This window comes from Pelodiscus sinensis, unplaced genomic scaffold (genome assembly GCF_049634645.1).
Source record: "Pelodiscus sinensis isolate JC-2024 unplaced genomic scaffold, ASM4963464v1 ctg69, whole genome shotgun sequence".
NCBI lineage: Eukaryota > Metazoa > Chordata > Testudines > Trionychidae > Pelodiscus > Pelodiscus sinensis.
The window spans coordinates 680,624-690,252 of NW_027465915.1; the positions used below are offsets into that span (position 1 = coordinate 680,624).

At 60.2% G+C, this 9,629-nt stretch overlaps 1 protein-coding gene across 1 annotated transcript in view; it reads left to right on the top strand.

Moving 5' to 3' along the window:
• Nucleotides 1-676, top strand: part of LOC102455368 (histone-lysine N-methyltransferase SETD5-like) — a 98,183-nt gene extending 97,507 nt beyond the window's left edge. The window contains exon 9 of the mRNA XM_075916664.1: nucleotides 4-676. Within this exon, the coding sequence (XP_075772779.1) occupies nucleotides 4-156 (153 nt within the window). The 3' untranslated portion in view covers nucleotides 157-676. The remainder of the gene's footprint in view (nucleotides 1-3) is intronic.
• The last annotated feature ends 8,953 nt before the right edge of the window (nucleotides 677-9,629 follow it).

Consider the following 9,629-nt stretch of genomic DNA (forward strand, 5'->3'; position numbering starts at 1 on the left):
CAGTTGCAGCTGGGAAGAGTGACTCGGGTTCAGAAACACCGGAAGATCCTGAGGGCAGCCCGAGACTTGGCCTTAGACACCCTTATCATTGAGTACCGAGGCAAGGTGATGCTGCGGCAGCAGTTTGAGGTCAACGGGCATTTCTTCAAAAAGTAAGAGTGCTGCTCCGCGACCCGTGAGAGAACACGAGGGGCGTGGGGGGCCCTGCTGCCAGGGGCTGGCAGTTGTGTGCTGGGCATAGAAAGTTAAAGGAAGCTACAAAGTGGCCCGGATCCCTTTGGATGAGATTCCCGCAACTGAGCCATTCTTCGCAGCTGGCTTCCCTGAAAAGCTGTCCCAGGCTGAGGTGTCACTAGAGGCGGTTTCGAAACAAGCGGCTCAAGAGTAACAAATCCCCGGCGCTGGTGGCACTCGCCCAAGAGTTCTGAAGGAACTCCACCGTGAAGTGACACAGTGCTGACCTATCGCTGCCAGCACCCTCTGCTCCAGATCCCTGGGCATGGCTCATTGACGCTGCAGAAAAGGCTCTGGAGCCCATCTTGACAGTCGCTGCCCAGTAGGCCTCGCGTCAGTGCCAGGCAGACTGCTTGGAAATATAGTCAAGAACATTATCAAGGCCCCGGTGTGCGGGGGAAGGGCCAAGGGAAACGATGCCCCCCCCCGGCATTCTGTGAGGGTGTGAAAGAGAGCGTGGAGCTAGTGCACTTGAGTGTCAGAGCCTTTGGCAGAGCCCCCCCCCCCCCCAGCATTCTGTGAGGTGTGAACGAGAGCGTGGAGCTAGTGCACTTGAGTGTCAGAGCCTTTGGCAGAGCCCCCCCCCCAGCATTCTGTGAGGGTGTGAACGAGAGCGTGGAGCTAGTGCACTTGAGTGTCAGAGCCTTTGGCAGAGCCCCCCCAGCATTCTGTGAGGTGTGAACGAGAGCGTGGAGCTAGTGCACTTGAGTGTCAGAGCCTTTGGCAGAGCCCCCCCCCCAGCATTCTGTGAGGTGTGAACGAGAGCGTGGAGCTAGTGCACTTGAGTGTCAGAGCCTTTGGCAGAGCCCCCCCCCCCCAGCATTCTGTGAGGTGTGAGCGAGAGCGTGGAGCTAGTGCACTTGAGTGTCAGAGCCTTTGGCAGAGCCCCCCCCCCCCAGCATTCTGTGAGGTGTGAACGAGAGCGTGGAGCTAGTGCACTTGAGTGTCAGAGCCTTTGGCAGAGCCCCCCCCCCAGCATTCTGTGAGGTGTGAACGAGAGCGTGGAGCTAGTGCACTTGAGTGTCAGAGCCTTTGGCAGAGCCCCCCCCCCCCCAGCATTCTGTGAGGTGTGAACGAGAGCGTGGAGCTAGTGCACTTGAGTGTCAGAGCCTTTGGCAGAGCCCCCCCCCCAGCATTCTGTGAGGTGTGAACGAGAGCGTGGAGCTAGTGCACTTGAGTGTCAGAGCCTTTGGCAGAGCCCCCCCCCCCCCAGCATTCTGTGAGGTGTGAACGAGAGCGTGGAGCTAGTGCACTTGAGTGTCAGAGCCTTTGGCAGAGCCCCCCCCCCAGCATTCTGTGAGGTGTGAACGAGAGCGTGGAGCTAGTGCACTTGAGTGTCAGAGCCTTTGGCAGAGCCCCCCCCCCCAGCATTCTGTGAGGTGTGAACGAGAGCGTGGAGCTAGTGCACTTGAGTGTCAGAGCCTTTGGCAGAGCCGCCCCCCCCAGCATTCTGTGAGGTGTGAACGAGAGCGTGGAGCTAGTGCACTTGAGTGTCAGAGCCTTTGGCAGAGCCCCCCCCCCCAGCATTCTGTGAGGTGTGAACGAGAGCGTGGAGCTAGTGCACTTGAGTGTCAGAGCCTTTGGCAGAGCCCCCCCCCAGCATTCTGTGAGGTGTGAACGAGAGCGTGGAGCTAGTGCACTTGAGTGTCAGAGCCTTTGGCAGAGCCCCCCCCCCCCCAGCATTCTGTGAGGTGTGAACGAGAGCGTGGAGCTAGTGCACTTGAGTGTCAGAGCCTTTGGCAGAGCCCCCCCCCCCAGCATTCTGTGAGGTGTGAACGAGAGCGTGGAGCTAGTGCACTTGAGTGTCAGAGCCTTTGGCAGAGCCCCCCCCCCAGCATTCTGTGAGGTGTGAACGAGAGCGTGGAGCTAGTGCACTTGAGTGTCAGAGCCTTTGGCAGAGCCCCCCCCCCAGCATTCTGTGAGGTGTGAACGAGAGCGTGGAGCTAGTGCACTTGAGTGTCAGAGCCTTTGGCAGAGCCCCCCCCCCCAGCATTCTGTGAGGTGTGAACGAGAGCGTGGAGCTAGTGCACTTGAGTGTCAGAGCCTTTGGCAGAGCCCCCCCCCCCCAGCATTCTGTGAGGTGTGAACGAGAGCGTGGAGCTAGTGCACTTGAGTGTCAGAGCCTTTGGCAGAGCCCCCCCCCCCCAGCATTCTGTGAGGTGTGAACGAGAGCGTGGAGCTAGTGCACTTGAGTGTCAGAGCCTTTGGCAGAGCCCCCCCCCCCCCAGCATTCTGTGAGGTGTGAACGAGAGCGTGGAGCTAGTGCACTTGAGTGTCAGAGCCTTTGGCAGAGCCCCCCCCCCCAGCATTCTGTGAGGTGTGAACGAGAGCGTGGAGCTAGTGCACTTGAGTGTCAGAGCCTTTGGCAGAGCCCCCCCCCCCCAGCATTCTGTGAGGTGTGAACGAGAGCGTGGAGCTAGTGCACTTGAGTGTCAGAGCCTTTGGCAGAGCCCCCCCCCAGCATTCTGTGAGGTGTGAACGAGAGCGTGGAGCTAGTGCACTTGAGTGTCAGAGCCTTTGGCAGAGCCCCCCCCCCCCAGCATTCTGTGAGGTGTGAACGAGAGCGTGGAGCTAGTGCACTTGAGTGTCAGAGCCTTTGGCAGAGCCCCCCCCCCCCAGCATTCTGTGAGGTGTGAACGAGAGCGTGGAGCTAGTGCACTTGAGTGTCAGAGCCTTTGGCAGAGCCCCCCCCCCAGCATTCTGTGAGGTGTGAACGAGAGCGTGGAGCTAGTGCACTTGAGTGTCAGAGCCTTTGGCAGAGCCCCCCCCCCCCAGCATTCTGTGAGGTGTGAACGAGAGCGTGGAGCTAGTGCACTTGAGTGTCAGAGCCTTTGGCAGAGCCCCCCCCCCCCCCCAGCATTCTGTGAGGTGTGAACGAGAGCGTGGAGCTAGTGCACTTGAGTGTCAGAGCCTTTGGCAGAGCCCCCCCCCCAGCATTCTGTGAGGTGTGAACGAGAGCGTGGAGCTAGTGCACTTGAGTGTCAGAGCCTTTGGCAGAGCCCCCCCCCAGCATTCTGTGAGGTGTGAACGAGAGCGTGGAGCTAGTGCACTTGAGTGTCAGAGCCTTTGGCAGAGCCCCCCCCCCCCAGCATTCTGTGAGGTGTGAACGAGAGCGTGGAGCTAGTGCACTTGAGTGTCAGAGCCTTTGGCAGAGCCCCCCCCCCAGCATTCTGTGAGGTGTGAACGAGAGCGTGGAGCTAGTGCACTTGAGTGTCAGAGCCTTTGGCAGAGCCCCCCCCCCAGCATTCTGTGAGGTGTGAACGAGAGCGTGGAGCTAGTGCACTTGAGTGTCAGAGCCTTTGGCAGAGCCCCCCCCCCCAGCATTCTGTGAGGTGTGAACGAGAGCGTGGAGCTAGTGCACTTGAGTGTCAGAGCCTTTGGCAGAGCCCCCCCCCCAGCATTCTGTGAGGTGTGAACGAGAGCGTGGAGCTAGTGCACTTGAGTGTCAGAGCCTTTGGCAGAGCCCCCCCCCCCAGCATTCTGTGAGGTGTGAACGAGAGCGTGGAGCTAGTGCACTTGAGTGTCAGAGCCTTTGGCAGAGCCCCCCCCCCCCAGCATTCTGTGAGGTGTGAACGAGAGCGTGGAGCTAGTGCACTTGAGTGTCAGAGCCTTTGGCAGAGCCCCCCCCCCAGCATTCTGTGAGGTGTGAACGAGAGCGTGGAGCTAGTGCACTTGAGTGTCAGAGCCTTTGGCAGAGCCGCCCCCCCCAGCATTCTGTGAGGTGTGAACGAGAGCGTGGAGCTAGTGCACTTGAGTGTCAGAGCCTTTGGCAGAGCCCCCCCCCCCCAGCATTCTGTGAGGTGTGAACGAGAGCGTGGAGCTAGTGCACTTGAGTGTCAGAGCCTTTGGCAGAGCCCCCCCCCCAGCATTCTGTGAGGTGTGAACGAGAGCGTGGAGCTAGTGCACTTGAGTGTCAGAGCCTTTGGCAGAGCCCCCCCCCCAGCATTCTGTGAGGTGTGAACGAGAGCGTGGAGCTAGTGCACTTGAGTGTCAGAGCCTTTGGCAGAGCCCCCCCCCCAGCATTCTGTGAGGTGTGAACGAGAGCGTGGAGCTAGTGCACTTGAGTGTCAGAGCCTTTGGCAGAGCCCCCCCCCCAGCATTCTGTGAGGTGTGAACGAGAGCGTGGAGCTAGTGCACTTGAGTGTCAGAGCCTTTGGCAGAGCCCCCCCCCCCCAGCATTCTGTGAGGTGTGAACGAGAGCGTGGAGCTAGTGCACTTGAGTGTCAGAGCCTTTGGCAGAGCCCCCCCCCCCCAGCATTCTGTGAGGTGTGAACGAGAGCGTGGAGCTAGTGCACTTGAGTGTCAGAGCCTTTGGCAGAGCCCCCCCCCCCAGCATTCTGTGAGGTGTGAACGAGAGCGTGGAGCTAGTGCACTTGAGTGTCAGAGCCTTTGGCAGAGCCCCCCCCCCCCAGCATTCTGTGAGGTGTGAACGAGAGCGTGGAGCTAGTGCACTTGAGTGTCAGAGCCTTTGGCAGAGCCCCCCCCCCCAGCATTCTGTGAGGTGTGAACGAGAGCGTGGAGCTAGTGCACTTGAGTGTCAGAGCCTTTGGCAGAGCCCCCCCCCCCCAGCATTCTGTGAGGTGTGAACGAGAGCGTGGAGCTAGTGCACTTGAGTGTCAGAGCCTTTGGCAGAGCCCCCCCCCCCCAGCATTCTGTGAGGTGTGAACGAGAGCGTGGAGCTAGTGCACTTGAGTGTCAGAGCCTTTGGCAGAGCCCCCCCCCAGCATTCTGTGAGGTGTGAACGAGAGCGTGGAGCTAGTGCACTTGAGTGTCAGAGCCTTTGGCAGAGCCCCCCCCCCCCCCAGCATTCTGTGAGGTGTGAACGAGAGCGTGGAGCTAGTGCACTTGAGTGTCAGAGCCTTTGGCAGAGCCCCCCCCCAGCATTCTGTGAGGTGTGAACGAGAGCGTGGAGCTAGTGCACTTGAGTGTCAGAGCCTTTGGCAGAGCCCCCCCCCCCAGCATTCTGTGAGGTGTGAACGAGAGCGTGGAGCTAGTGCACTTGAGTGTCAGAGCCTTTGGCAGAGCCCCCCCCCCCAGCATTCTGTGAGGTGTGAACGAGAGCGTGGAGCTAGTGCACTTGAGTGTCAGAGCCTTTGGCAGAGCCCCCCCCCCAGCATTCTGTGAGGTGTGAACGAGAGCGTGGAGCTAGTGCACTTGAGTGTCAGAGCCTTTGGCAGAGCCCCCCCCCCCCAGCATTCTGTGAGGTGTGAACGAGAGCGTGGAGCTAGTGCACTTGAGTGTCAGAGCCTTTGGCAGAGCCCCCCCCCCCCCAGCATTCTGTGAGGTGTGAACGAGAGCGTGGAGCTAGTGCACTTGAGTGTCAGAGCCTTTGGCAGAGCCCCCCCCCCCCAGCATTCTGTGAGGTGTGAACGAGAGCGTGGAGCTAGTGCACTTGAGTGTCAGAGCCTTTGGCAGAGCCCCCCCCCCCCAGCATTCTGTGAGGTGTGAACGAGAGCGTGGAGCTAGTGCACTTGAGTGTCAGAGCCTTTGGCAGAGCCCCCCCCCCCCCAGCATTCTGTGAGGTGTGAACGAGAGCGTGGAGCTAGTGCACTTGAGTGTCAGAGCCTTTGGCAGAGCCCCCCCCCCCCAGCATTCTGTGAGGTGTGAACGAGAGCGTGGAGCTAGTGCACTTGAGTGTCAGAGCCTTTGGCAGAGCCCCCCCCCCCCAGCATTCTGTGAGGTGTGAACGAGAGCGTGGAGCTAGTGCACTTGAGTGTCAGAGCCTTTGGCAGAGCCCCCCCCCCAGCATTCTGTGAGGTGTGAACGAGAGCGTGGAGCTAGTGCACTTGAGTGTCAGAGCCTTTGGCAGAGCCCCCCCCCCCCAGCATTCTGTGAGGTGTGAACGAGAGCGTGGAGCTAGTGCACTTGAGTGTCAGAGCCTTTGGCAGAGCCCCCCCCCCCAGCATTCTGTGAGGTGTGAACGAGAGCGTGGAGCTAGTGCACTTGAGTGTCAGAGCCTTTGGCAGAGCCCCCCCCCCCAGCATTCTGTGAGGTGTGAACGAGAGCGTGGAGCTAGTGCACTTGAGTGTCAGAGCCTTTGGCAGAGCCCCCCCCCCCAGCATTCTGTGAGGTGTGAACGAGAGCGTGGAGCTAGTGCACTTGAGTGTCAGAGCCTTTGGCAGAGCCCCCCCCCCAGCATTCTGTGAGGTGTGAACGAGAGCGTGGAGCTAGTGCACTTGAGTGTCAGAGCCTTTGGCAGAGCCCCCCCCCCCCCAGCATTCTGTGAGGTGTGAACGAGAGCGTGGAGCTAGTGCACTTGAGTGTCAGAGCCTTTGGTAGAGCCCCCCCCCCCCCAGCATTCTGTGAGGTGTGAACGAGAGCGTGGAGCTAGTGCACTTGAGTGTCAGAGCCTTTGGCAGAGCCCCCCCCCCAGCATTCTGTGAGGTGTGAACGAGAGCGTGGAGCTAGTGCACTTGAGTGTCAGAGCCTTTGGCAGAGCCCCCCCCCCCCAGCATTCTGTGAGGTGTGAACGAGAGCGTGGAGCTAGTGCACTTGAGTGTCAGAGCCTTTGGCAGAGCCCCCCCCCCCAGCATTCTGTGAGGTGTGAACGAGAGCGTGGAGCTAGTGCACTTGAGTGTCAGAGCCTTTGGCAGAGCCCCCCCCCCCAGCATTCTGTGAGGTGTGAACGAGAGCGTGGAGCTAGTGCACTTGAGTGTCAGAGCCTTTGGCAGAGCCCCCCCCCCCCAGCATTCTGTGAGGTGTGAACGAGAGCGTGGAGCTAGTGCACTTGAGTGTCAGAGCCTTTGGCAGAGCCCCCCCCCCCAGCATTCTGTGAGGTGTGAACGAGAGCGTGGAGCTAGTGCACTTGAGTGTCAGAGCCTTTGGCAGAGCCCCCCCCCCAGCATTCTGTGAGGTGTGAACGAGAGCGTGGAGCTAGTGCACTTGAGTGTCAGAGCCTTTGGCAGAGCCCCCCCCCCCCAGCATTCTGTGAGGTGTGAACGAGAGCGTGGAGCTAGTGCACTTGAGTGTCAGAGCCTTTGGCAGAGCCCCCCCCCCCAGCATTCTGTGAGGTGTGAACGAGAGCGTGGAGCTAGTGCACTTGAGTGTCAGAGCCTTTGGCAGAGCCCCCCCCCCCAGCATTCTGTGAGGTGTGAACGAGAGCGTGGAGCTAGTGCACTTGAGTGTCAGAGCCTTTGGCAGAGCCCCCCCCCCCCAGCATTCTGTGAGGTGTGAACGAGAGCGTGGAGCTAGTGCACTTGAGTGTCAGAGCCTTTGGCAGAGCCCCCCCCCCCAGCATTCTGTGAGGTGTGAACGAGAGCGTGGAGCTAGTGCACTTGAGTGTCAGAGCCTTTGGCAGAGCCCCCCCCCCCCAGCATTCTGTGAGGTGTGAACGAGAGCGTGGAGCTAGTGCACTTGAGTGTCAGAGCCTTTGGCAGAGCCCCCCCCCCCCAGCATTCTGTGAGGTGTGAACGAGAGCGTGGAGCTAGTGCACTTGAGTGTCAGAGCCTTTGGCAGAGCCCCCCCCCCCAGCATTCTGTGAGGTGTGAACGAGAGCGTGGAGCTAGTGCACTTGAGTGTCAGAGCCTTTGGCAGAGCCCCCCCCCCCCAGCATTCTGTGAGGTGTGAACGAGAGCGTGGAGCTAGTGCACTTGAGTGTCAGAGCCTTTGGCAGAGCCCCCCCCCCAGCATTCTGTGAGGTGTGAACGAGAGCGTGGAGCTAGTGCACTTGAGTGTCAGAGCCTTTGGCAGAGCCCCCCCCCCCAGCATTCTGTGAGGTGTGAACGAGAGCGTGGAGCTAGTGCACTTGAGTGTCAGAGCCTTTGGCAGAGCCCCCCCCCCCCAGCATTCTGTGAGGTGTGAACGAGAGCGTGGAGCTAGTGCACTTGAGTGTCAGAGCCTTTGGCAGAGCCCCCCCCCCCAGCATTCTGTGAGGTGTGAACGAGAGCGTGGAGCTAGTGCACTTGAGTGTCAGAGCCTTTGGCAGAGCCCCCCCCCCCAGCATTCTGTGAGGTGTGAACGAGAGCGTGGAGCTAGTGCACTTGAGTGTCAGAGCCTTTGGCAGAGCCCCCCCCCCCCAGCATTCTGTGAGGTGTGAACGAGAGCGTGGAGCTAGTGCACTTGAGTGTCAGAGCCTTTGGCAGAGCCCCCCCCCCCCAGCATTCTGTGAGGTGTGAACGAGAGCGTGGAGCTAGTGCACTTGAGTGTCAGAGCCTTTGGCAGAGCCCCCCCCCCCAGCATTCTGTGAGGTGTGAACGAGAGCGTGGAGCTAGTGCACTTGAGTGTCAGAGCCTTTGGCAGAGCCCCCCCCCCCCAGCATTCTGTGAGGTGTGAACGAGAGCGTGGAGCTAGTGCACTTGAGTGTCAGAGCCTTTGGCAGAGCCCCCCCCCCCCAGCATTCTGTGAGGTGTGAACGAGAGCGTGGAGCTAGTGCACTTGAGTGTCAGAGCCTTTGGCAGAGCCCCCCCCCCCAGCATTCTGTGAGGTGTGAACGAGAGCGTGGAGCTAGTGCACTTGAGTGTCAGAGCCTTTGGCAGAGCCCCCCCCCCCCCAGCATTCTGTGAGGTGTGAACGAGAGCGTGGAGCTAGTGCACTTGAGTGTCAGAGCCTTTGGCAGAGCCCCCCCCCCCCAGCATTCTGTGAGGTGTGAACGAGAGCGTGGAGCTAGTGCACTTGAGTGTCAGAGCCTTTGGCAGAGCCCCCCCCCCCCAGCATTCTGTGAGGTGTGAACGAGAGCGTGGAGCTAGTGCACTTGAGTGTCAGAGCCTTTGGCAGAGCCCCCCCCCCCAGCATTCTGTGAGGTGTGAACGAGAGCGTGGAGCTAGTGCACTTGAGTGTCAGAGCCTTTGGCAGAGCCCCCCCCCCCAGCATTCTGTGAGGTGTGAACGAGAGCGTGGAGCTAGTGCACTTGAGTGTCAGAGCCTTTGGCAGAGCCCCCCCCCCCCAGCATTCTGTGAGGTGTGAACGAGAGCGTGGAGCTAGTGCACTTGAGTGTCAGAGCCTTTGGCAGAGCCCCCCCCCCCAGCATTCTGTGAGGTGTGAACGAGAGCGTGGAGCTAGTGCACTTGAGTGTCAGAGCCTTTGGCAGAGCCCCCCCCCCAGCATTCTGTGAGGTGTGAACGAGAGCGTGGAGCTAGTGCACTTGAGTGTCAGAGCCTTTGGCAGAGCCCCCCCCCCCAGCATTCTGTGAGGTGTGAACGAGAGCGTGGAGCTAGTGCACTTGAGTGTCAGAGCCTTTGGCAGAGCCCCCCCCCCAGCATTCTGTGAGGTGTGAACGAGAGCGTGGAGCTAGTGCACTTGAGTGTCAGAGCCTTTGGCAGAGCCCCCCCCCCCCAGCATTCTGTGAGGTGTGAACGAGAGCGTGGAGCTAGTGCACTTGAGTGTCAGAGCCTTTGGCAGAGCCCCCCCCCCAGCATTCTGTGAGGTGTGAACGAGAGCGTGGAGCTAGTGCACTTGAG